The 27,114-nt window shown below is 55.8% G+C and overlaps 1 protein-coding gene across 2 annotated transcripts in view; it reads left to right on the plus strand.

The window, feature by feature from the left end:
- Positions 1–22,192, plus strand: part of LOC147718050 (uncharacterized) — a 52,545-nt gene extending 30,353 nt beyond the window's left edge. The window contains exons 2-4 of one of the 2 annotated variants that reach the window (XM_086920601.1): positions 4,172–4,324; positions 19,752–19,934; positions 21,960–22,192. In XM_086920601.1, the coding sequence (XP_086776727.1) occupies positions 4,172–4,324; positions 19,752–19,916 (318 nt within the window). In that variant the 3' untranslated portion in view covers positions 19,917–19,934; positions 21,960–22,192. The remainder of the gene's footprint in view (positions 1–4,171; positions 4,325–19,751; positions 19,935–21,959) is intronic. The other variant, XM_086920600.1, reaches the window with a different exon arrangement.
- The last annotated feature ends 4,922 nt before the right edge of the window (positions 22,193–27,114 follow it).

Consider the following 27,114-nt stretch of genomic DNA (forward strand, 5'->3'; position numbering starts at 1 on the left):
AGACCCCTTCATGCCAGCGCTGCAGCAATGAGCCAGGGCCTTGCAGGCGAGGCGCTGTATCCTGCAGTAAGGAAGGTGGGGGGGGGCAGGGGCGTGGCTTAGGCAGTGAGATTACGGTGGGGGGTATAAATCTCACATTTCCCAACTGACTAAGCAGTGGGCTGCAGGGAGGAGGGGGAGGTGACCCAGGTCTGGGATGGAAAGTTTCCATTAGGAACAGGGTCAGCACTGATTTGCATTAGGTGGCCTCTGTCTAGGGTGGCACAGTGGGTGGAAAACGATGGATTGGAATGTGTCCCTAAGTGACTTCCGCTAGTAAACTCTTTGCAAGCATTCGTGGCATCGCCTTTGGGTGTGAGTGCCAGGAGTGTGCCTGGAAACTTGAGACTGGCGCAGCTTTCCAGGTCAACTACTGCGATGTTTGTGAACCCCACAACGTCATACATTGGCACCTATTTAAAAAGTACTTCTATGGGTGCAGATTAACTAATTTTGGGGGCAAACCAGCCACTATCTGGGCCTGAATCACAAAGGTAACTTACACTTTTGAATAAGAATAATACGTTTTAGTTGTTCCTACAATCTGATATAAATTTACTCCAAAATTATAACTTAAATGTCTGCACCCAGTTGAAGGGCCTGGGGGCTACTTGCAAGCTACATTTGGTGGTAGTTTTGTAGCACTTCGATAGTATTACAAAGAGACTACAAAATGCTATTCACAAACTGCACTTCTAAAGTACTACTGCCAAAAACCCAGTAGTACTTTAGAAGCGCAGCTTGGGAATAGCATTTTGTCGTGTGTCTGTAATGCTATTGTAGTACTACAAAATGTACTACACAATGCAGTTTGTGAATATCCCGCAGGCCTTCATGTAAACCATAAACGTGGTCCGGATGCTTGTATTGGATGGAGCAACATTATGGTCTATTAAATCAAACATAAGAGGGGCTTGTACAGCGCACGTCCTGAACTCAGGGATTTGAAAGTGCTCTCGTATGTTATAATAATAAAGTAAAACGAGACTTTGAAATAATGTGTGCCTAGGATCACACAACTAGGACAAGCAGGGAAGCTGAGATTGATTCCAGGTTATTTCTCAAATTGAAATTCAATCACCTTCTGGCTCGCGATGGAAAACCGACACAGACATAGCAGACCAGACTCAGGACCCCCTGACCCAACTACCAGGCCAGGCATCCATGAATTTAGGGGATGTCACACCCCCAAACACTCCTCTGAAGCTACGCCTCAGGGTGTACATGGCCTTAGTTGGCACCTGAATGTGAATCCCTCGACAACCCCTGGCCGCGTACTGAGGGCAGGATTTAATTCCTGGCGGACGACCTGTTCAGTGGTGGCTGCATGAGATCCCAAGCCGTTGGGTCGGGGCATGTAACGACCGGATTCTCGGACAAGATGGAACCAGCTCCTAGGAGCCCCTCTTACCCAGTCGGAACGTAATCACCTCCCTCCTTAGAACATATTTACAATGGGTATAAGTATAGGTATGTACATTTCGTACCTAAGGATGGGGGAAAATAGCAATAAACATGCATGAGTTTTCTACAATATCCTATTCATACCAGCCAGTCTCGCGGCCACTTAGGCCCAGACTAATCTACCCTGGGGCAGGTCTGATTATGTACCCTTACACACTGATCTCCCTCAGTGCTCACTCGACACGCAATCCGGCGTGCCTACACACGGGCCTGCAGTCCCAGTGCTCTCATTTACTTATCCGGTCCACAATCCGGCGGACCTCCAAACCGTGTCCCCCCGGTGCTCTCATTTACTTACAACACGATCCACAATCCGGCGGATCTCCACACCGTGTCCCCCCGGTGCTCTCATTAACGCCGCGTACCAACGACGATCACTTTCCTATGAACACCTATGGAAGAAATCTCTCATTGTCTACTCAGGATAATACTACGATAATAGAAATTAGTACGGCTTTCCAAATTGAAATATGTACCTTTTGCTCTTGGCATCAAACGTTCCCTCTCTCCCTCATTGCTCAGTCACTTCTTACCTGATCGGGATTCGCATCCGTTCATGCAAACAGTGTCTGACTAGAAGACCAGGTTACCCTGATTGAACAAGAATACAAGGCACATGTCGGTTCACTAAGAACTGGGGTATTTTTATTACAATAATTATAAACACAATACTATACAATAGCATATATTCTGCAAAGAAAAGTAAAAGGTTAGAATGTGCACTCTATAAGGGAAAGGGCGGAGGTCACCTTATTAACGTGAAGTCGGGGTTCGGCAGTCATCTAGGTTCCCTTCTCGTCTGTGTCCTGGCTCGTCTCGGAATCACACCTTAGCAGTCACGAGTACACGTCTGCACCGCTATGCTCGATCTCCTCTGCTTCCCTCCAAGTCACTGGAACCTCTCTCGTTACTAGCTGCTGTCTCTCTCTGTCTCTGATCGCTCTGCGCTACTTCTCCTTCTCCTTCAGTCTTTCTCAGATAGTCTCAGTTTCATAATCTTTCTCGGACTTCAAAATGGCGACTGTCCGCCTGGAAATAATTAATGGCATAGATGCTAACGGCTAGCTGCCGCCTACGGACTGACTGACTCATTGCCTAACACTTTCGCTAATATCGAAGCCTGTCCCTTCATGGAAAGTTACGGCCAGTAACCTGCCGCCCACCAAATTCTTGTACCTCCCCGTACCAAGGACACGTTCCCAGCCGGCCGGCCTGAAGTTGTGTCTTCGGAGTGGAGAAAAATACAGTCTTTCGATAAAGGCCAGCCTGAGCCGGTTCTCTCCAAGCGAACAACACCTCGAAACTAAAACATTACACTTGACCTAGAAAGCCTCTCAAGCTGCCGAGCAGAAAGCAAAATGGAGTCTGTCCCGTTTGAGGCCTACACGCCTTGTGCAGGAAGGGATATCCCCTAACTTAAGTTTATAAGCCCTGATCTAAGGAAAAGGGTACGAAAATGCACTACTGTGCCTTATGGATAAGTCCTGTTTATAGTTCTAATCCCTGTACTAAAAGGGTAATAGGCTGGAGTCATCTTCCATCATTCTCCCTCCAAAGAGGGCCGAAAAAATCGGTCATTACAGGGCATTAAAAAAAAATATATATATATATAACGCTCCTCGTCCCCTTCCTTCACCAAAAGAGACACAGCACTCGCGGGGGGAAAGTCATAAGATCTTTATTCGACTTTAAAACACACCAGACGCGTTTCGGCATACGCCTTCCTCATACATAAATGATGTTTCATCCAGTACACACATGAAGCTATTATATGGTCATGTGTGGTTTAAAAAATATATATCTGATCGTTCACGTTTTCTTTATAGCTTGCATAGTGGAAACAGACGATCGAATGATAGGAACAGACATTTTTTCCAATTCACGGGTATTAAGGTTGATAAATGTAGTTTATCTCACTACAGAACGTTAAACCACACATGACCATATAATAGCTTCATGTTTGTACTGGATGAAACATCATTTATGTTTATTAGACATTATAACCAACATGATGCAATAATTCAAACAGGATATTTACTTCATTCATTGCTCATTTTTCTTATTGTTTTAGTGTTATTCCCTGATGAAGGGCTGAAACAAACGCCCAAAATGCATTGGATGTGTTACTAACAATGTCGAATGTTACATATATGAAAATCAAGTGATAAAAGATGAAATAAGATATAATGATTGAATAACAGAAAGTGTGAAGAATAAAAACACTGAAGAATCAAATCATTTAAATTGTGTTGGAACCCTCATTTTGCGCTGAGGGAAGATGGTGTGCCTACAGGGATGGCTCTAGTGGCCCACTAGAAACACGAGTGTTTTAAACCTGTTGTTCTGCCACATCCTGATGTGACAGGTGGACCTGTGTCTTTATACTCCGTCACCATTGCAACAGAGCATTCATACTACCAACATATAAATTAGCCCCGGAGTCTGATGGCCATTGTCCGGGGCATGGCCTCGTAGGACCCGAGGCCCTTGTAGACAAAGATAGGAGAGAGGCCCATCCCCTGACTGGCCCCTCAGTAGAGGCAGCGATGAAAGCCTTCTTGTGCTGTCCTCTGCGCCACACTGATTGATTCACTCCTTGCACTGCGAGCAGAGGGAGGTGCCATGTTCATACCAGAGGGTGTCTAACCGGAAGCCTTGTCCTCCCCAGGCTCTCAGCAGCGGCAGCAGCAGCACCGGATTCGACTTCATTCAGCAGAACAGCGCAGACCTGCGAACCTCGCTGCTGGAGCACCAAGACTGGCTGGGCGGCTTGAACGAGCACCTCGAGGCGCTGCAGCTCAACACCGTGCTCTTCCTGCAGGTGAGCGGTGAGGTGATGCCTCTGTTCAGGTACCGAGGGAGGGTTGGAGGGCTCTTCTCTGGGTCCTGGTGCACTCCTCTCTCTTTGAGCGCTTGGCTGTCCAGGGGCAGCAAGTATTCTGGGAACTGGAAGTGGGCGGGGACTCCAGAAGCAGCACACACTGTAAACAACTCTGAACACTTAGGCTCAGATTCACAAACACTTTGCGTTGGGTTTGCGGTGATTTGCGTTGGAAAGGAAGCCAAAGTAATGCGACGCAATGCAGTGCAGTGTGGCAAGGGGGCGCTCCATGAATGGTGCATTAACCTCCCCATGCAATCGCCCATGGGTCTCGACACACATTCCTATCTACAAAGGATTGCAGGCAGGGATTTGTGTCGATCCTGCACCTGCCTGAGGCAGGCGTAACAAGGAGGAGTGTTTGTATTCCTCTTCGTTCTTCCCTCCTTGCGTGTGTGAGGCATTTGCAGCGCACGTACGAAGAGCAAATCGCCTCAAAGGATAGTTTTTGTGCAGGAAGGGATATGGCACCAGACTGATGCCTCCGCTCCGGGCTCCAAAGCAGGACTTACATATCGAGGCATAAATACAGAACGTGTAAAAAGTGTACAAAAAGGATGTTAAACTGAGCAGGACTAAGTGCATCAAATTAGTGCATGAACAAATTGCGTAAAACACTGCATTGCCTCGTGGGTAAAGAGGAATGCGCGGGCTCCATATTCGGGTTTATTATGTTTAGTAGTCAATAAAGTTATCCAAGCACAGCTGCGTGGTTGGGGGGGCTTCTGGGATGAGTCTGCTCTGGTGTCTTCGTGCGCATGTCCTGGTCTTGGGGTTCTTCCAGTGAACATTAGGACTCCTCTAGCTCTGCTCTTCACCCCTCTGTCCCCTGATATCCTCCCAGCATTGGGCGCCCTCCCCTGCCTTCAGCCCTTCTCCTGAAGCACGTCCCTGTACTCCTGGGACCCTCTCCTTACTGCATCTGCTACTGACTGGCACTGCCACCTAGGTACTACTCTAGGTACCTCCAACCAGGAGCCAATGCCCCATCATCCAACACCAGGTATTTGCTGGTCAAACTCTTGGGGGACTGGCAGTCACGCGCCATGCCCTTGCGGCCTGCGGTACCCTCCTACTCCTCGCTGACCTGGTGCCAGGCCCATGGAGGGTTCTCTTGCCACCCTTGTGGCCTGCGGTGCTCTTGTGCTCCTCGCTGACCTGGTGCCAGGCCCATGGAGGGTTCTCTTGCCACCCTTGTGGCCTGCGGTGCTCTTGTGCTCCTCGCTGACCTGGTGCCAGGCCAATGGAGGGTTCTATTGCCACCCTTGTGGCCTGCGGTGCTCTCGTGCTCCTCGCTGACCTGGTACCAGGCCCATGGAGGGTTCTCTTGCCACCCTGGTGGCCTGCGGTGCTCTCGTGCTCCTCGCTGACCTGGTGCCAGGCCCATGGAGGGTTCTCTTGCCACCTTTGTGGCCTGCGGTACTCTCGTGCTCCTCGCTGACCTGGTGCCAGGCCCATGGAGGGTTCTCTTGCCACCTTTGTGGCCTGCGGTGCTCTCGTGCTCCTCGCTGACCTGGTGCCAGGTCCATGGAGGGTTCTCTTGCCACCTTTGTGGCCTGCGGTGCTCTCGTGCTCCTCGCTGACCTGGTGCCAGGCCCATGGAGGGTTCTCTTGCCACCTTTGTGGCCTGCGGTGCTCTTGTGCTCCTCGCTGACCTGGTGCCAGGCCCATGGAGGGTTCTCTTGCCACCCTTGTGGCCTGCGGTACTCTTGTGCTCCTCGCTGACCTGGTGCCAGGCCCATGGAGGGTTCTCTTGCCACCCTTGTGGCCTGCGGTACTCTTGTGCTCCTCGCTGACCTGGTGCCAGGCCCATGGAGGGTTCTCTTGCCACCCTTGTGTTCTGCGGTGCTCTTGTGCTCCTCGCTGACCTGGTGCCAGGCCCATGGAGGGTTCTCTTGCCACTTTTGTGGCCTGCGGTACTCTTGGGCTCCTCGCTGTCCTGGTGCCAGGCCCATTGAGGGTTCTATTGCCACCTTTGTGGCCTGCGGTACTCTTGGGCTCCTCGCTGACCTGGTGCCAGGCCCATGAAGGGTTCTCTTGCCAACCTAGCCGCCTGCAGAACTCTTCTACTCCTCGCTGACCTGGTGCCAGGCCCATGGAGGGTTCTCTTGCCACCCTTGTGGCCTGCGGTACTCTTGTGCTCCTCATTGACCTGGTGCCAGGCCCATGGAGGGTTCTCTTGCCACCCTTGTGGCCTGCAGTACTCTTGTGCTCCTCGCTGACCTGGTGCCAGGCCCATGGAGGGTTCTCTTGCCACCCTTGTGGCCTGCCGTACTCTTGTGCTCCTCGCTGACCTGGTGCCAGGCCCATGGAGGCTTCTCTTGCCACCTTTGTGGCCTGCGGTACTCTTGGGCTCCTCGCTGACCTGGTGCCAGGCCCATGGAGGGTTCTCTTGCCACCCTTGTGGCCTGCGGTACTCTTGTGCTCCTCGCTGACCTGGTGCCAGGCTCATGGAGTGTTCTCTTGCCACCTTTGTGGCCTGCGGTACTCTTGGGCTCCTCGCTGACCTGTTGCCAGGCCCATGGAGGGTTCTCTTGCCACTTTTGTGGCCTGCGGTACTCTTGGGCTCCTCGCTGACCTGGTGCCAGGTCCATGGAGGGTTCTCTTGCCACTTTTGTGGCCTGCCGTACTCTTGGGCTCCTCGCTGACCTGGTGCCAGGCCCATGGAGGGTTCTCTTGCCACCCTTGTGGCCTGTGGTACTCTTGGGCTCCTCGCTGACCTGGTGCCAGGCCCATGGAGGGTTCTCTTGCCACCCTTGTGGCCTGCGGTACTCTTGTGCTCCTCGCTGACCTGGTGCCAGGCTCATGGAGCGCTCTCTCACTGCCCTCATGGCCTGAAGTACTATTCTGCTCCATGACCTGGTACCAGGCCGTTAGGTGCCAACCTAGCCGCCTGCAGAACTCTTCTACTCCTCGCTGACCTGGTGCCAGGCCCATGAAGGGTTCTCTTGCCACCCTTGTGGCCTGCGGTACCCTCCTACTCCTCGCTGACCTGGTGCCAGGCCCATGTAGGGTTCTCTTGCCACCCTTGTGGCCTGCGGTGCTCTTGTGCTCCTCGCTGACCTGGTGCCAGGCCCATGGAGGGTTCTCTTGCCACCCTTGTGGCCTGCGGTACTCTTGTGCTCCTCGCTGACCTGGTGCCAGGCCCATGGAGGGTTCTCTTGCCACCTTTGTGGCCTGCGGTACTCTTGGGCTCCTTGCTGACCTGGTGCCAGGCCCATGGAGGGTTCTCTTTCCACCCTTGTGGCCTGCGGTACTCTTGTGTCCTCGCTGACCTGGTGCCAGGCCCATGGAGGGTTCTCTTGCCACCTTTGTGGCCTGCGGTACTCTTGGGCTCCTTGCTGACCTGGTGCCAGGCCCATGGAGGGTTCTCTTGCCACCCTGGTGGCCTGCGGTGCTCTCGTGCTCCTCGCTGACCTGGTGCCAGGCCCATGGAGGGTTCTCTTGCCACCTTTGTGGCCTGCGGTACTCTTGGGCTCCTTGCTGACCTGGTGCCAGGCCCATGGAGGGTTCTCTTGCCACCCTGGTGGCCTGCGGTGCTCTCGTGCTCCTCGCTGACCTGGTGTCAGGCTCATGGAGGGTTCTCTTGACACCCTTGTGGCCTGCGGTACTCTTGTGCTCCTCGCTGACCTGGTGCCAGGCTCATGGAGGGTTCTCTTGCCACCTTTGTGGCCTGCGGTGCTCTCGTGCTCCTCGCTGACCTGGTGCCAGGCCCATGGAGGGTTCTCTTGCCACCCTGGTGGCCTGGTGGCCTGCGGTACTCTTGTGCTCCTCGCTGACCTGGTACCAGGCCCATGGAGGGTTCTCTTGCCACCCTTGTGGCCTGGTGGCCTGCGGTACTCTTGTGCTCCTCGCTGACCTGGTACCAGGCCCATGGAGGGTTCTCTTGCCACCCTTGTGGCCTTCGGTACTCTTGTGCTCCTCGCTGACCTGGTACCAGGCCCATGGAGGGTTCTCTTGCCACCCTGGTGGCCTGCGGTGCTCTCGTGCTCCTTGCTGACCTGGTGCCAGGCCCATGGACGGTTCTCTTGCCACCCTTGTGGCCTGCGGTACTCTCGTGCTCCTCGCTGACCTGGTACCAGGCCCATGGAGGGTTCTCTTGCCACCCTTGTGGCCTGCGGTACTCTTGTGCTCCTCGCTGACCTGGTGCCAGGCTCATGGAGGGTTCTCTTGCCACCCTTGTGGCCTGCTGTACTCTTGTGCTCCTCGCTGACCTGGTGCCAGGCTCATGGAGGGTTCTCTTACCACCCTTGTGGCCTGCGGTACTCTTGTGCTCCTCGCTGACCTGGTGCCAGGCCCATGGAGGGTTCTCTTGCCACCCTTGTGGCCGGCGGTGCTCTCGTGCTCCTCGCTGACCTGGTGCCAGGTCCATGGAGGGTTCTCATGCCACCCTTGTGGCCTGCGGTGCTCTTCTGCTCCACGCTGACCTTGTGCAAGGCTCATGGAGGGTTCTCTTGCCACCCTTGTGGCCTGCGGTATTCTTGTGCTCCTCGCTGACCTGGTGCCAGGCCCATGGAGGGTTCTCTTGCCACCCTTGTGGCCCGCGGTGCTCTTGTGCTCCTCGCTGACCTGGTGCCAGGTCCATGAAGGGTTCTCATGCCACCCTTGTGGCCTGCGGTGCTCTTCTGCTCCTCGCTGACCTGGTGCAAGGCTCATGGAGGGTTCTCTTGCCACCCTTGTGGCCTGCGGTATTCTTGTGCTCCTCGCTGACCTGGTGCCAGGCCCATGGAGGGTTCTCTTGCCACCCTTGTGGCCTGCGGTGCTCTTGTGCTCCTCGCTGACCTGGTGCCAGGCCCATGGAGGGTTCTCTTGCCACCCTTGTGGCCTGGTGGCCTGCGGTACTCTTGTGCTCCTCGCTGACCTGGTACCAGGCCCATGGAGGGTTCTCTTGCCACCCTTGTGGCCTGCGGTACTCTTGTGCTCCTCGATGACCTGGTACCAGGCCCATGGAGGGTTCTCTTGCCACCCTTGTGGCCTGCGGTGCTCTTGTGCTCCTCGCTGACCTGGTACCAGGCCCATGGAGGGTTCTCTTGCCACCCTGGTGGCCTGCGGTGCTCTCGTGCTCCTCGCTGACCTGGTGCCACGCCCAAGGTCATGGAGGGTTCTCTTGCCACTCTTGTGGCCTGCGGTACTCTTGTGCTCCTCGCTGACCTGGTACCAGGCCCACGGAGGGTTCTCTTGCCACCCTGGTGGCCTGCGGTGCTCTTGTGCTCCTCGCTGACCTGGTACCAGGCCCATGGAGGGTTCTCTTGCCACCCTGGTGGCCTGCGGTGCTCTCGTGCTCCTCGCTGACCTGGTACCAGGCCCATGGAGGGTTCTCTTGCCACCCTTGTGGCCTGCGGTACTCTCGTGCTCCTCGCTGACCTGGTACCAGGCCCATGGAGGGTTCTCTTGCCACCCTGGTGGCCTGCGGTGCTCTCGTGCTCCTCGCTGACCTGGTGCCAGGCCCATGGAGGGTTCTCTTGCCACCCTTGTGGCCTGCGGTACTCTTGTGCTCCTCGCTGACCTGGTGCCAGGCCCATGGAGGGTTCTCTTGCCACCCTTGTGGCCTGCGGTACTCTTGTGCTCCTCGCTGACCTGGTACCAGGCCCATGGAGGGTTCTCTTGCCACTTTTGTGGCCTGCGGTACTCTTGGGCTCCCCGCTGTCCTGGTGCCAGGCCTATGGAGGGTTCTCTTGCCACCCTTGTGGCCTGCGGTACTCTTGTGCTCCTCGCTGACCTGGTGCCAGGCCCATGGAGGGTTCTCTTGCCACCCTTGTGGCCTGCGGTACTCTTGGGCTCCCCGCTGTCCTGGTGCCAGGCCCATGGAGGGTTCTCTTGCCACTTTTGTGGCCTGCGGTACTCTTGGGCTCCCCGCTGTCCTGGTGCCAGGCCCATGGAGGGTTCTCTTGCCACCCTTGTGGCCTGCGGTACTCTTGTGCTCCTCGCTGACCTGGTACCAGGCCCATGGAGGGTTCTCTTGCCACCCTTGTGGCCTGCGGTACTCTTGTGCTCCTCGCTGACCTGGTACCAGGCCCATGGAGGGTTCTCTTGCCACCCTGGTGGCCTGTGATGCTCTCGTGCTCCTCGCTGACCTGGTGCCAGGCCCATGGAGGGTTCTCTTGCCACCCTGGTGGCCTGCGGTGCTCTCGTGCTCCTTGCTGACCTGGTGCCAGGCCCATGAAGGGTTCTCTTGCCACCTTTGTGGCCTGCGGTACTCTTTTACTCCTTGCTGACCTGGTGCCAGGCCCATGAAGGGTTCTCTTGCCACCCTGGTGGCCTGCGGTGCTCTTGTGCTCCTCGCTGACCTGGTGCCAGGCCCATGGAGGGTTCTCTTGCCACCCTGGTGGCCTGCAGTGCTCTCGTGCTCCTCGCTGACCTGGTACCAGGCCCATGGAGGGTTCTCTTGCCACCCTGGTGGCCTGCAGTGCTCTCGTGCTCCTCGCTGACCTGGTGCCAGGCCCATGAAGGGTTCTCTTGCCACCTTTGTGGCCTGCGGTACTCTTTTACTCCTCGCTGGCCTGGTGCCAGGCCCATGAAGGGTTCTCTTGCCACCCTGGTGGCCTGCGGTGCTCTCGTGCTCCTCGCTGACCTGGTGCCAGGCCAATGGAGGGTTCTCTTGCCACCCTGGTGGCCTGCGGTGCTCTCGTGCTCCTCGCTGACCTGGTACCAGGCCCATGGAGGGTTCTCTTGCCACCCTGGTGGCCTGCGGTGCTCTCGTGCCCCTCGCTGACCTGGTACCAGGCCCATGGAGGGTTCTCTTGCCACCCTGGTGGCCTGCGGTGCTCTCGTGCTCCTCGCTGACCTGGTGCCAGGCCCATGAAGGGTTCTCTTGCCACCTTTGTGGCCTGCGGTACTCTTGTGCTCCTCGCTGACCTGGTGCCAGGCCCATGGAGGGTTCTCTTGCCACCTTTGTGGCCTGCGGTGCTCTCGTGCTCCTCGCTGACCTGGTGCCAGGTCCATGGAGGGTTCTCTTGCCACCTTTGTGGCCTGCGGTGCTCTCGTGCTCCTCGCTGACCTGGTGCCAGGCCCATGGAGGGTTCTCTTGCCACCTTTGTGGCCTGCGGTGCTCTCGTGCTCCTCGCTGACCTGGTGCCAGGCCCATGGAGGGTTCTCTTGCCACCTTTGTGGCCTGCGGTACTCTTGTGCTCCTCGCTGACCTGGTGCCAGGTCCATGGAGGGTTCTCTTGCCACCTTTGTGGCCTGCGGTGCTCTCGTGCTCCTCACTGACCTGGTGCCAGGCCCATGGAGGGTTCTCTTGCCACCTTTGTGGCCTGCGGTACTCTTGGGCTCCTCGCTGACCTGGTGCCAGGCCCATGGAGGGTTCTCTTGCCACCTTTGTGGCCTGCGGTGCTCTCGTGCTCCTCGCTGACCTGGTGCCAGGCCCATGGAGGGTTCTCTTGCCACCTTTGTGGCCTGCGGTGCTCTCGTGCTCCTCGCTGACCTGGTGCCAGGCCCATGGAGGGTTCTCTTGCCACCTTTGTGGCCTGCGGTACTCTTGTGCTCCTCGCTGACCTGGTGCCAGGTCCATGGAGGGTTCTCTTGCCACCCTTGTGGCCGGCGGTGCTCTCGTGCTCCTCGCTGACCTGGTACCAGGCCCATGGAGGGTTCTCTTGCCACCCTTGTGGCCGGCGGTGCTCTCGTGCTCCTCGCTGACCTGGTGCCAGGTCCATGGAGGGTTCTCTTGCCACCTTTGTGGCCTGTGGTACTCTTTTACTCCTCGCTGACCTGGTGCCAGGCCCATGGAGGGTTCTCTTGCCACCCTTGTGGCCTGCGGTGCTCTTGTGCTCCTCGCTGACCTGGTGCCAGGCTCATGGAGGGTTCTATTGCCACCCTTGTGGCCTGCGGTGCTCTTGTGCTCCTCGCTGACCTGGTGCCAGGCCCATGGAGGGTTCTCTTGCCACCTTTGTGGCCTGCGGTGCTCTCGTGCTCCTCGCTGACCTGGTGCCAGGCCCATGGAGGGTTCTCTTGCCACCCTGGTGGCCTGCGGTGCTCTCGTGCTCCTCGCTGACCTGGTGCCAGGCCCATGGAGGGTTCTCTTGCCACCTTTGTGGCCTGCGGTGCTCTCGTGCTCCTCGCTGACCTGGTGCCAGGCCCATGGAGGGTTCTCTTGCCACCTTTGTGGCCTGCGGTGCTCTCGTGCTCCTCGCTGACCTGGTGCCAGGCCCATGGAGGGCTCCCTTGCCACCCTTGTGGCCTGCGGTGCTCTCGTGCTCCTCGCTGACCTGGTGCCAGGCCAATGGAGGGTTCTCTTGCCACCCTGGTGGCCTGCGGTGCTCTCGTGCTCCTCGCTGACCTGGTACCAGGCCCATGGAGGGTTCTCTTGCCACCCTGGTGGCCTGCGGTGCTCTCGTGCTCCTCGCTGACCTGGTACCAGGCCCATGGAGGGTTCTCTTGCCACCCTGGTGGCCTGCGGTGCTCTCGTGCTCCTCGCTGACCTGGTGCCAGGCCCATGAAGGGTTCTCTTGCCACCTTTGTGGCCTGCGGTACTCTTGTGCTCCTCGCTGACCTGGTGCCAGGCCCATGGAGGGTTCTCTTGCCACCTTTGTGGCCTGCGGTGCTCTCGTGCTCCTCGCTGACCTGGTGCCAGGTCCATGGAGGGTTCTCTTGCCACCTTTGTGGCCTGCGGTGCTCTCGTGCTCCTCGCTGACCTGGTGCCAGGCCCATGGAGGGTTCTCTTGCCACCCTTGTGGCCGGCGGTGCTCTCGTGCTCCTCGCTGACCTGGTGCCAGGTCCATGGAGGGTTCTCTTGCCACCTTTGTGGCCTGTGGTACTCTTTTACTCCTCGCTGACCTGGTGCCAGGCCCATGGAGGGTTCTCTTGCCACCTTTGTGGCCTGCGGTGCTCTCGTGCTCCTCGCTGACCTGGTGCCAGGTCCATGGAGGGTTCTCTTGCCACCTTTGTGGCCTGCGGTACTCTTGGGCTCCTTGCTGACCTGGTGCCAGGCCCATGGAGGGTTCTCTTGCCACCCTGGTGGCCTGCGGTGCTCTCGCGCTCCTCGCTGACCTGGTGTCAGGCTCATGGAGGGTTCTATTGCCACCCTTGTGGCCTGCGGTGCTCTTGTGCTCCTCGCTGACCTGGTGCCAGGCCCATGTAGGGTTCTCTTGCCACCTTTGTGGCCTGCGGTGCTCTCGTGCTCCTCGCTGACCTGGTGCCAGGCCCATGGAGGGTTCTCTTGCCACCCTTGTGGCCTGCGGTGCTCTTGTGCTCCTCGCTGACCTGGTACCAGGCCCATGGAGGGTTCTCTTGCCACCTTTGTGGCCTGCGGTGCTCTCGTGCTCCTCGCTGACCTGGTGCCAGGCCCATGTAGGGTTCTCTTGCCACCCTTGTGGCCTGCGGTGCTCTTGTGCTCCTCGCCGACCTGGTGCCAGGCCCATGGAGGGTTCTATTGCCACACTTGTGGCCTGCGGTGCTCTCGTGCTCCTCGCTGACCTGGTGCCAGGCCCATGAAGGGTTCTCTTGCCACCCTTGTGGCCTTCGGTGCTCTTGTGCTCCTCGCTGACCTGGTGCCAGGCCCATGGAGGGTTCTCTTGCCACCTTTGTGGCCTGCGGTGCTCTCGTGCTCCTCGCTGACCTGGTGCCAGGCCCATGGAGGGTTCTCTTGCCACCTTTGTGGCCTGCGGTACTCTTGTGCTCCTCGCTGACCTGGTGCCAGGTCCATGGAGGGTTCTCTTGCCACCCTTGTGGCCGGCGGTGCTCTCGTGCTCCTCGCTGACCTGGTACCAGGCCCATGGAGGGTTCTCTTGCCACCCTTGTGGCCGGCGGTGCTCTTGTGCTCCTCGCTGACCTGGTACCAGGTCCATGGAGGGTTCTCATGCCACCCTTGTGGCCTGCGGTGCTCTTCTGCTCCACGCTGACCTTGTGCAAGGCTCATGGAGGGTTCTCTTGCCACCCTTGTGGCCTGCGGTATTCTTGTGCTCCTCGCTGACCTGGTGCCAGGCCCATGGAGGGTTCTCTTGCCACCCTTGTGGCCTGCCGTACTCTTGTGCTCCTCGCTGACCTGGTGCCAGGCCCATGGAGGGCTGCCTTGCCACCTTTGTGGCCTGCGGTACTCTCGTGCTCCTCGCTGACCTGGTACCAGGCCCATGGAGGGTTCTCTTGTCACCTTTGTGGCCTGCGGTGCTCTCGTGCTCCTCGCTGACCTGGTGCCAGGCCCATGGAGGGTTCTCTTGCCACCCTGGTGGCCTGCCGTACTCTTGTGCTCCTCGCTGACCTGGTGCCAGGCCCATGGAGGGTTCTCTTGCCACCTTTGTGGCCTGCGGTACTCTCGTGCTCCTCGCTGACCTGGTACCAGGCCCATGGAGGGTTCTCTTGTCACCTTTGTGGCCTGCGGTGCTCTCGTGCTCCTCGCTGACCTGGTGCCAGGCCCATGGAGGGTTCTGTTGCCACCCTGGTGGCCTGCGGTGCTCTCGTGCTCCTCGCTGACCTGGTGCCAGGCCCATGGAGGGTTCTCTTGTCACCTTTGTGGCCTGCGGTGCTCTCGTGCTCCTCGCTGACCTGGTGCCAGGTCCATGGAGGGTTCTCTTGCCACCTTTGTGGCCTGCGGTGCTCTCGTGCTCCTCGCTGACCTGGTGCCAGGCCCATGGAGGGTTCTCTTGCCACCCTTGTGACCTGCGGTGCTCTCGTGCTCCTCGCTGACCTGGTGCCAGGCCCATGGAGGGTTCTCTTGCCATCTTTGTGGCCTGCGGTACTCTTGGGCTCCTCGCTGACCTGGTGCCAGCCCATGGAAGTCTTTTTACCACCCTCTGCACCTACTGTACTCTTGTGAGGATGTTTGTTGGAATCAATCTGTCTGTATTTGGAGAAAGGGGCATACAACGGCATTTGCAATTTGTTAAAAAGCCAGGTACGTATATAATCATATTTGGTCGCAATTCGTGTTTATTGTCAGTCCAGTGAGTTAAATAAAGCTTTTGTTGTGTCTGCTGTGGGTGAGTGGACGAGAAAGACAGAGCGGACCTGGTACAGAATCAGCTGATGGATTATTTCATTGGTCAAACATTATATTTATCAGTGTGGGAGGGCAGTGTACATGGGGGTTCATCAACACCTGCAAACTCCTGTGGATTCGATTCGATGCGCACTCGCGAGCTGGTCGTCGGTTTGCTGTGGCTGAGGCATGTGGAATAAACCTGATGCTTCTCTTCCCTCTCTGTAACCCTCTCCTCTTGCATTGGACGCTTACGCTGTCAGTCCTCACATACACTGTTGAGGTATCGGCTACGCTCACAGTGACAAAGCCCGCGTCAGACCACTCCCCAGGTATGTTACAGAGGGGGTGTGTGCAGGTACTTCTCCATGTGCTGAGATAGACACAGCATACATACAATCTCTACATGTAACTTGGACACCCTGTGTAGAGGAGCTACTGCTGGCTCCTGTCTGAGTCCACTGGGGGGGTCGCGTGAGGGTCTGTGGGGGGTCGCGTGAGGGTCTGTGGGGGGTCGCGTGAGGGTCTATCCGGGGTCGCGTGAGGGTCTGTCCGGGGTCGCGTGAGGGTCTGTCCGGGGTCGCGTGAGGGTCTGTCCGGGGTCGCATGAGGGTCTGTCCGGGATCGCGTGAGGGTCTGCCGGGGTCGCTGTGAGGGTCTGTGCGGGGTGGTCGTTAGAGTCTGTCCGGGGCGCGTGAGGGTCAGTCCAGGGTCGCGTGAGGGTCTGTCCAGGGTGGCGTGAGGGTCTATCCAGGGTCGGGTGAGGGTCTGTCCGGGGTCGCGTGAGGGTCTGTCCGGGGTCGCTGTGAGGGTCTGTGCGGGGTGGTCGTTAGAGTCTGTCCGGGGCGCGTGAGGGTCTGTCCAGGGTCGCGTGAGGGTCTGTCCGGGGTGGCGTGAGGGTCTATCCGGGGTCGCGTGAGGGTCTATCCGGGGTCACGTGAGGTTCTATCCGGGGTCGCGTGAGGGTCTGTCCGGGGTCGCGTGAGGGTCAGTCCAGGGTCGCGTGAGGGTCTGTCCAGGGTGGCGTGAGGGTCTATCCAGGGTCGGGTGAGGGTCTGTCCGGGGTCGCGTGAGGGTCTGTCCGGGGTCGCTGTGAGGGTCTGTGCGGGGTGGTCGTTAGAGTCTGTCCGGGGCGCGTGAGGGTCTGTCCAGGGTCGCGTGAGGGTCTGTCCGGGGTGGCGTGAGGGTCTATCCGGGGTCGCGTGAGGGTCTATCCGGGGTCACGTGAGGTTCTATCCGGGGTCGCGTGAGGGTCTGTCCGGGGTCGCGTGAGGGTCTGTCCGGGGTCGCGTGAGGGTCTGTCCGGGGTCGCGTGAGGGTCTGTCCGGGGTCGCTGTGAGGGTCTGTGCGGGGTGGTCGTTAGAGTCTGTCCGGGGCGCGTTAGAGTCTGTCCGGGGCGCGTTAGAGTCTGTCCGGGGCGCGTGAGGGTCAGTCCAGGTTCGCGTGAGGGTCTGTCCAGGGTGGCGTGAGGGTCTATCCAGGGTCGGGTGAGGGTCTGTCCGGGGTCGCGTGAGGGTCTGTCCGGGGTCGCTGTGAGGGTCTGTGCGGGGTGGTCGTTAGAGTCTGTCCAGGGCGCGTGAGGGTCTGTCCAGGGTCGCGTGAGGGTCTGTCTGGGGTGGCGTGAGGGTCTGTCCGGGGTCGCGTGAGGGTCTGTCCGGGGTCGCGTGAGGGTCTGTCCGGGGTCGCTGTGAGGGTCTGTCCGGGGTCGCTGTGAGGGTCTGTGCGGGGTGGTCGTTAGAGTCTGTCCGGGGCGCGTTAGAGTCTGTCCGGGGCGCGTTAGAGTCTGTCCGGGGCGCGTGAGGGTCAGTCCAGGTTCGCGTGAGGGTCTGTCCAGGGTGGCGTGAGGGTCTATCCAGGGTCGGGTGAGGGTCTGTCCGGGGTCGCGTGAGGGTCTGTCCGGGGTCGCTGTGAGGGTCTGTGCGGGGTGGTCGTTAGAGTCTGTCCAGGGCGCGTGAGGGTCTGTCCAGGGTCGCGTGAGGGTCTGTCTGGGGTGGCGTGAGGGTCTGTCCGGGGTGGCGTGAGGGACTGTACGGGGTGGCGTGAGGGTCTGTCCGGGGTGGCGTGAGGGTCTGTCCGGGGTGGCGTGGGGGTCAGTGCGGGGTCACGTGAGGGTCAGTGCAGGATCATCGTGAGGGTCTGTGCAAGGTGGCGCAAGGGTCTGTCCAGGGTAGCGCGAGGGTCAGTGCGGGTTTGCGTGAGGGTCAGTGAGGGGTCGCGTGAGGGTCTGTGCGGGGTCGCGTGAGGGTCTGTGCGGGGTCGCGTGAGGGTCTGTGCGGGGTCGCGTGAGGGTCTGTGCGGGGTCGCGTGAGGGTCTGTGCGAGGTCGCGTGAGGGTCTGTGCGAGGTCGCGTGAGGGTCTGTGCGAGGTCGCGTGAGGGTCTGTCCGGGGTCGCGTGAGGGTCTGTCCGGGGTCGCGTGAGGGTCTGTCCGGGGTCACGTGAGGGTCTGTCCGGGGTCGCGTGAGGGTCTGTGCGGGGTCGCGTGAGGGTCTGTGCGGGGTCGCGTGAGGGTCTGTGCGGGGTCGCGTGAGGGTCTGTGCGGGTCGCGTGAGGGTCTGTCTGGGGTCGCGTGAGGGTCTGTCTGGGGTCGCGTGAGGGTCTGTGCGGGGTCGCGTGAGGGTCTGTGCGGGGTCGCGTGAGGGTCTGTGCGGGGTCGCGTGAGGGTCTGTGCGAGGTCGCGTGAGGGTCTGTGCGGGGTCGCGTGAGGGTCTGTGCGGGGTCGCGTGAGGGTCTGTGCGGGGTCGCGTGAGGGTCTGTGCGGGGTCGCGTGAGGGTCTGTGCGGGGTCGCGTGAGGGTCTGTGCAGGGTCGCGTGAGGGTCTGTGCAGGGTCGCGTGAGGGTCTGTGCAGGGTCGCGTGAGGGTCTGGACACTGCTGGCAGAGAGCCAGAGTTGTGGCCCTTGGACTGCGCATGAGCCCTCATGGGCCCTCACGGGCTCTGGTCTGCAGGCGGAGGGAGTCGTCGCGGGTGGAAGCCTAGGTGGACTGTAGGTGAGGCCTGCGTCAGAGAGCAGCCCTGGAAGAGGTCTCCCTGATCCTGGTTTAGAGATGTAAGAAGTACTGGTAATAGGAAGGGTGTTTCCCCAGGTTTCACTGAGGGAACATACGAATACTGAAGTATTGGCAGCTCAAACTCTCATTAAAGTCATCCCATGACAGTCATATCACTGGGAGAGAGCCTCCCCGCCCCCACTGGGGCTGTTCACTGCTGTGGTAAGTTATAGCCATAAAAATGTGGGTATGAGCAGGTCTGAGGGGAGCTGCGTGTCACTGAATACACATTATCAACCCTGGGTTTGTGTACTCTGGTATCTGAGGGTCCAGTTGGATGCAATACAGAGATAAGCGGATGCTGAGAGGGGCACACCAGGTGTGGGAGGGGATCCATGTGCCCGTTTGGGTGTGCAGCAGGGTCGGCAGGTCCAGTTAGATGCCACTGAGGGTCTTGTAGGTGAAAAGGATCTCAGGGTTCACATCAGGGCCCCCATTGGGTGTGGGAGGAGGTCTGACCGCTGGTGTTTCGGAGATGATGAATGCGGGTCTTGTTGGCTCTGGGAACAGAGGACCCCTTCGGATGTGAAAGAGGCTCATTGGCCACATCCTGTGTGGGAAGAGGCCTGGGGGCCTGCTAGGGTCTTTTACAGAGTTTCAACATTGCAGGGGGTGCACCTTGGATCCAAGGCCCCCTCAGGTGTGGGGAGGTCAACGGGAGCCCCATTGGATGTGGGCGAGTGACTAACAGGTATGAGAGGGGACTGAAGGACCCTACAGTTGAGGGATGAAGTTTGAATAGAATGAGACCCCTATCAAGTATGGAAAGGTGTGTGTGGCTCTCTTTCAGTGTGTCTCAGGGACCACACAGCTGTGGTTATAAAGGAAAAACAATGGTTCCTGTGGATTAATACAATCTATATTTGAAATAATGTGCACAATCGCAATAAGGAGGGTTAAATTAATGTCCGAGGGGGGAGAAACCACCACGACCAATGATTCAATAGAACACAATTTATACATTTTCAAGGGAGAAAAAAAGATATATACAGTGTTCCAAATCTATTGAAAGACATTTGTGCCTAGTGTCCCAAGTGAAAAGGGAACCTAAACATAAGTGACAGTGTGATGATTATATACAAGGTTTCAACAATTTATATAAGCCGACCATCATCAATCCAATTCAATGTGAACAGCAGCTGTATACGGTGATACGCGCTGGGCAATGGTTCGCTTCTTCTGTTTGTCGACGGCGTTTCGACCCTCTAATCAATGTGGGGTCCCTTCAGGACTGAAAGATGTTTGGACATCTGATAGTGCAATTGCGAGGCCTCGTGTGGCTTTGTGAGGGGGTGCACGCATGGTGTGATGGGGGTCTGAGCACCGGTTGGATCTGTGTCCAATAAGTGGATCATCATTTTCTCAATTCTCTTCTCTCACTCTCTTCCCTTGTTTTATTTCTTGCTGCAGATGAACACAAAGCCCAGGGTTTGGAGCCCAAAGAGGGACCCTAAGCGGTACCAGCGATGGACAAGACCCGTGTTCAACGATGACACCCACTCTGAGCTGGGCTGGAGCCCCTTCCGCAGCCGCAGGAACAGCGACACCGCCTCAGAGATGTCCTGCGCTTGGTGAAGCAGAGGTACAGCTCGGATGGGATCAAGTTCTCTTGGCCACCCCTGTTCATCGTTCTCTGGTGTGCTCTCACTCCTTCCATGGTCACTCTCTTGTGCCACTCCTGCCCTCTGCGTTCACCCTTTGGCAAGTACCCTGCAGCTCTGTACAGACCGGTCAGATGAAGCTGGCAGGAAACATTGATTTAGGCATCAATCTTTACCGTTGAGGCCTCTTCGATGCGCGCTCTGGGCCCGGTCTCTGAGTCGAGGCCGCCCCTTCAAGGTGGGTCAGTACAGTGGATGGAGGCCCCCCTTGGGACAGGTCACTGAGTCGAGGCCGCCCCTTCAAGGTGGGTCAGTACAGTGGATGGAGGCCCCCCTTGGGTCAGGTCACTGAGGGGAGGCCCCCCCCCGGGACAGGTCACTGAGGTGGGTCAGTAAGTGGGTGGAGGCCCCCCTTGGGTCAGGTCACTGAGTAGAGGCCCCCCTCTTGGGTCAGGTCACTGAGTAGAGGCCCCCCCTTGGGTCAGGTCACTGAGTCGAGGCCGCCCCCTCGAGACTACCTTTCGAGTATCTCCTTGAGTTAGTACACTGATTGGAGGCCCCCTTAGGTCAGGCCACTAAGTCGAGGGCACCCCCTCAGTACACTGAGTAGAGGCCCCCCTTGGGTCAGGTCACTAGTCAAGCCAGCCCTTCGAGGCTAGCCCTTGGTCAGTACACTGAGCTGAGGCGCCTCTTGGGTCAGGCCATTGAGTCGAGGCCGCCATTCGAGGCTCTCCCAGGGTCAGTACACCGAGTGGAGGACCCCCTTAGGACAGGTCAGTAAGTCGAGGCCACCTCCTCGAGGCTACCCATGGGTCAGTACAGTGAGTGGGGGCCCCTCTTGGGTCAGGTCACTGAATCGAGGCTGCCCCTTCGAGGCCCCCCTTGGGTCAGTACGGCGAGTCAATGCTACCTTTCGAGGCCCCCCTTGGGTCAGTACACAGGATCATGGTCCTTTTGACTGGGATAAGTTTATGAACAGTGCAATGAGGACCTGGTACTGATTGCAACAAAGGGCCCTATTTTGGATTTGATGCACCGTGGAGAAGGTAATGTCTCCCCACCACCCTCACGGGTTACTGTATGTCACATTTAGAGATGACTGCCAACCCAGTGGTTATCTCTGTATGCAGTGGCGGCTGGCAGGTATCAGGGATGGCGAGGCGGGTGACGGGGTAGGGGTGGCGGGTGGGGAGTACAAAAGATAAAAGTCACTTACCTCTTCAGCCGTCTGCGTCTCTCATCTGCTTCCCTTTCGACGAGTCCGGAACGGAAGCAGGAAACACACAAGCTTCCCCATAGCCAATCACAACGCTGCATTGGTGTGATTGGTTTGAGCGCTGTGGTTCGGTGCTCAGACAGGGACAGGGAGCCTGTGCATGTTCCCCACCAGGCTTGTGCTGACCGAGGGTTTGGCGGATGGGGTACTCGGTCACTTTTGCAACAGAGGCCCCTGTCCACCAAATGTTAAATTGCACCAAAGTTTGCTAAGTTCCACGTGGTGAGTTGCAAGCTCAGGCGCCCTTGGTGATCTGTTTCCTGTCATCGAACAATGAGCTCCTTCGTTTCACTTTTCATAGCATGAAGGTGCTGTCTGGTTCGCCTTCCTTATACGAATCTATACCCTACCCCAGCAGCTGGCAGGGAGTTGAGATGTGGGCTGTATCTATACTTCCTCTTTCTTGCTTTCTCTATTCTCATTACTATGAGTAGAAGGTGTAATGTCTGCCTCTGGGTCTGAGGGACATCTCTTGGTGTAAATGGAGGCTGCAAACTCTCTTCGTGCATGCAAAGGTCTGCCCTTGAATGTTTTTATAGTTCTTAGTCAGCATGTTTACATACAAGGTGTAGATTTGTTTTCTCATTGAGAGCGAGTGTTGCTTCACAAAGAGACTGTGTATGATCTCTGATTTGAATGACAGATCAACCTCAGACACCTGTTTTTGAGTTCCTTATTTTAGGAGCCGTCTGTGAGCACTTTTCTGACAGTATATCTCTTGGTGTCTGTTTGCCTCTCTGTAGGATCTCCCACCCCAGAAGCGGCCCCTACTCCACAAGGGATGGTTGACGCAGAGAACCACTACCTCCAGCCATGGTACACCTCCAGGCATGGTACACCTTCAGCCCAATACTCCGAGTTTTCCTGATTTTTGTACTTAACATTTTTTGTTTACTAACATTTTTAAATGTGTACCCAAAGGGATCTCACAATGTATACTGAAATAAAGTATAAAATACCACTTTTGGTTTTAATTTTGTTGTATTCCTTCTGACATTGCAGGGTGGCTGAGGCAGTAGCTGCTTTCGAGGGGTCGGTGTAGGGAGCTTTGTATGGTTGAGAGAAGTCGGTGACACGCTGCCGATGCTTACCTACTCACTTTGAAATGGGAGAAAATTTTACTGAAGAGTTAACTTTATGTTTATGTGGATTCCTTAAAACTCATGATTTAAACGTTCTCCCATTTCCAAGTGTCATATTTACAAACAGCAGGTGTGTTGCTCCTAGTGGTGTGCAGACATGTTGCCATGTTCATAACAGAAAAATACTGCCATTGTTTTAAATGGGAAGAATTTGAAGTGAAAAAAACATGCTTCATAAAGCACTAAGATATAATATAGCCTTATAGCCAGCCGTAGCGGGCTATACCGGCTATTAAAGGCCCGCTCCCTTGTTAAAGGCCCGCTCCCGTGGTAAAGGCCCGAGCCAAAGGCGAGGAGCACTTTAACAAGGGAGCTGGACTGTAATAGCTGGTATAGCCATGCTACAAAGAGCTATAAGGCTATTAGAATATTCTGCCACTAGAGGGCAGAATGTTCTAACAAATAAAACAAAGGCTTCTCGAAGCTCGAGGGGATTTACCGGCCCGTAGAAGCAGGGAGCACCCCATTGTTTTCAATGGAGCTCCCAACATTCTAATGTTCTAATTGGCTTTAATGAAAGTGGAGAAAAACATAAGGACTTAACTTTCCATAGAAATGTTTTTCTTCAATTTACATTTCTCTCATTTAAAAAATAAATGACTATTCTTCAGTTATAAATATGGCACAGTGTCTGCTGGCAACTGGCAGTAAGAGGCCTGCTGTTTCTAAATGCGACACTTTGAAATGGGAGAACATTAAAATGAAGAGTTAACTTAAGCCAGTCAGTCATATTAACTTTATTTTGGTTCAGTGAACCATAAAAGTGCACAGTACAAGAGACATTAAACATACATAAAAAGATCATGAATACGAATCATATGCGAATACCAGTATACCTATGTTAAAAGAACCGGTCCTAATCCAACAATTGACAGATGCTGCCCCCGACTGAGACAAAAACCTCCAAAGAGAAACTTTTAAAAAGTGCTCCTAAAGGGTCTGATATGTCACCCGGAGTTAACTTAAAGATGAAGGTAACTTTCATTTAAATTTCCCCCATTTAAAAGCATTCAGAAGCATCATTTCTTTCTCACACTCCAATATTGAGTTGACAAGGACTTTTATTTAAGAGATAAATAACTAGGGGCCCATTAGGATGTAGGGCGGATCGCCACTGCCCGCATGACGGTGGCGATCCGCCCTACATCCTAGCCCGCCCGCCACCTATTCCCCCCCTCCACATTAGTATGGCGGGGAGGACCGCGGCAGACGGGAAGACCGTCCGCCGCTTTTCCTCCCGGTCAATGAGTTGACCGGGCGTAAAAGGGTTTCATATGGTGGCGGTGTCTACCAGACACCGCCATTCATATCAGGATGCAGGCGGGGGGTGCCTTTCCCTGGCCAGCAAAGGCATGCAGTGTTTGGGGGCCCGTTGCGGGCCCCAGGATGTTGGGGGGTGGCACATGGGGGGTACCTATGTTAGGTATTCCCCAGCAGTTCCATGCACAACATGACAGGCATCGCGCGGTGCCTGCCATGTTGTGAATGGAAGTGCACAGCATGCCTTCCTGGCATTGTGGCGGGCGGTGCTGAGTGCACCGCCTGCCACAATGCCAGGAATGCAGGATTCGCCCGCCACGCCCACACAAGACCCCAGCCCTTATGGCGGGCGGTCCCAATCCCTGAAAGGATGTCCGCCCGCCATCCTATTGACCCCCCTAATGTCTGTTAGTTGTTTAGCTTTTTGCCCCTCGCCTGGGTCTTAAATCTGACTGACCAATGCTCATTATAAAGCCCTGCAATCTGCAGCCTGATGATAACAATTTAAAACAAACACAGCTTTCCTTGAAAAGGAAAATGTGACCTTGTTCTTATTTAAAAATGAACTCAACGCTGGGAGCTACTCTTAAGGTCTCGATGAGCTACTGGTAGGAGACACCTGCTCTAAACCATGGATTCACACTGGTGCACATTCTTCTACTCACTGGACTCCTCCCAATCCTACCTACCTAAGCAACTTATTTTCTCCCTCATCTTCTACATGTGTAAGGAAGCATTAATGTTTAAGGCAACAGGAATACCTGTTTATGTTTTTTCATGAGGAAAAACAAAATTCTGATCACCGAGTGTTCCCACCCTTCTAACAGTAAAAACAGCGCCTCTTGTGTGGCTGAGCCTATCATAATTGAAAAGGACGCGCCACATGTGTGGCTGTGTGGAGTCACTATGGTGTAACTTTGGATGTTAGGACTCGCGTCTTAAGAGGCATATGTTCTTGTGTGAGGATATTTGAAAAGGAACCCCCATGTTTTGATGAAAACAATGTTGAAAATCTGAGAAACAAGTTCAGCGTGGTATCTCACCCATCAGAGTGAGGGAAGTCAGATACCCGGTGATATAAACCTTAGAATATTTAAAACCCTAAAAACTGGAAATGTATGCAAATAATAACAGAGACAGATACGGGAGGACGCGGACACGAAGAAACATATATAGAGACACAAAGAGGCATACACAGAGACCGGTAACCATATACATGTAGGCACTTAAATACAAAATAACACACTGATTTCACCACCTGTACAAAATAAACACACATATTTAAACACTTACACAACAAGGACAAAAATATGAGACTAGTCTTGCATGTGGACACCCACCAACTTTGGAGCAGTGAGCACAGTTTCACATTGACGGAGGGCCTTAGAGTGCCATCTTCAAGAGATGAGATCCTGCATGACTTATAGTAGGTCTAACAAACCCACGCAGGAGCAGCAGAGGAGAAACATAAGAACGAGGAAGAGGCATACTGCAGATAAGGGTTGGCACTGTGAGCCCTCTCCGAAGTGCACCAGCAAGTGATGTGGGAGTGAGAGAGGAGTTTACACTTGTTGACTGACTGGGTGGATGAAAGCTGGCCCTCTCCTTTGCACAGTCAGAAGAAGGTGATGCCAGAGTCCTTGGGAAGAGCAGTGAGACTCCATCAGTGTGGGCCCAGCTGTGATGTATGGGTGACTGTAAAACCCTAGGGGCCAGATGTAGGAAGCCTAATTCCGGTCGAAATTACCGAATTTCGGCCGTTACCGACCGGAATTAGGCTTTTCATATGTGGGGGCCTAAATTAAGGATTCGGTAATTTACCGAATCGGTAATTTAAGGAATCGGTAAATTACCGAATTCTTAAATACCGATTTAGTAAATTACCGAATCCTGAAATGTAGGGAGCACTCAAATGAGTGATTTTCCCATTTTAGGATTGGTTAATTTCGAAAACCCTAAAAAATGCCAATTTATGCAAATAATAACAGTGCCATGTGGCAGACATACATGCCCTTAGGGCATGTATGTGTGCCACATGTGCACCCATACACAATTCAGGGGTGCAACAGGGTGTCAAAGTGACACCCTGCCACCCTTCAATGTTTCCCCCCTTTTTCGATAATTCCCATTCATTCCTATGGGCCTTGAGGCCCATAGGAATGAATGGGGAATACCGAATTTTACAGATTCGGTAAAATTTACCGAATAGATACCTACATAGCATTTACCGATTCTAAAATACCGAATCGGTATAATTCGGTATTTTAGAATCGGTAAATGCTGATTATCTACATCTGGCCCTAGATGTTTGTGAGACTCAATGTCTGACACGTAGACATGGAACAGGAGAGGAATGAAGGGTGGGCACGAGTGGGACTCCAGTCAGGAGTGAGCCCACTGAGGCATTGGGTGAGCAGGTATCTTGCAGTGGGTGAGAATGATTGAGAGGGAGCGGGTGAGCCTCCATTGATGTGTCAGGGGCAGCGATGAAGGGAGCACGAGAGCAGGTGAGTCTGCAGTGTAAGCAGGCCGGGGCGTTAATGTTTGTAGTGAGATCATTGGTTTGAGAAGAAGTGAGACTTTTGCAGCGTGAGAGGTTGATGAGAAGAGGGCATGAGCTCTCACATTGATGTGAGAGGCTCATGGGAAGTGTGGCAGGCCTGTGTGGTACAGGAGAGTTGTAAAGTGAAGGGTGTGAGACCTCACATCAGCCTTGTGACATGGGAAGCCTCATGCACGTCCAAGGGAGGTATTTCACAGAGAGTGAGGCCCCCTTGTATGTGTAAGAGGTTGGGAAGCAGGGCCTGAGGTCACTTTGGTGTGAACCCCACCAGCTCCATGATAGGGGGAGGCTTCTTGTCAGAGGTACGGATTTCAGAGGGAGGGGCTCCTATGCCTGAGGGATGGACTGAGGTCTCCTTGTGGCGTGTTTCTCAAGCCCCGGGATAGAGGATTCTGCTGACCACTGCTGAGGATTTCTCAGAGTGAGTGAGTTCCTCCTGGCAGTGTGGAGCAGAGACTGAGGTCTCCTTGCGGCGGATCTCAGCAGCCCCAGCCCAATGATGAGAAGTTCAGAGAGTGAGCTCTCGGCAGGGACTGACTGAGGGCGCCCCAGCATGAGGAGCGGTTCTTGTATGTGAGCGAGTCCTGAGTCTAACCCAGGGATGGCCACACTGCGGCCACACTCTGACAGCTCCTTCCTTATCGGCGCTCCTCATCACACGAGCCCGGAGGATGGAATTACAGCCCGGACGGAGCTCGGCCTTGCCTGCCGTGTCTTAATTAACAAGAGCTGGCTGGGGCCGTCCCGCGAGCACTTAATGCGGATCGCCAGGCGGGAGAGTGCCCGAACCAGGGCTGAGCATCGGCCCTTCTCCGGGGGCAACGACCAGGAGAAGGGGCAGAACCCAGCGAGGGCTGAGAAGTCACTGCGGGGAACAACACATGTAAACAAACACGGAATAGAAACCTGTGGTGCACACGCACCACAGAGA

Source organism: Lissotriton vulgaris, chromosome 5 (assembly GCF_964263255.1).
Source record: "Lissotriton vulgaris chromosome 5, aLisVul1.2, whole genome shotgun sequence".
Taxonomy (NCBI): Eukaryota; Metazoa; Chordata; class Amphibia; order Caudata; family Salamandridae; genus Lissotriton; species Lissotriton vulgaris.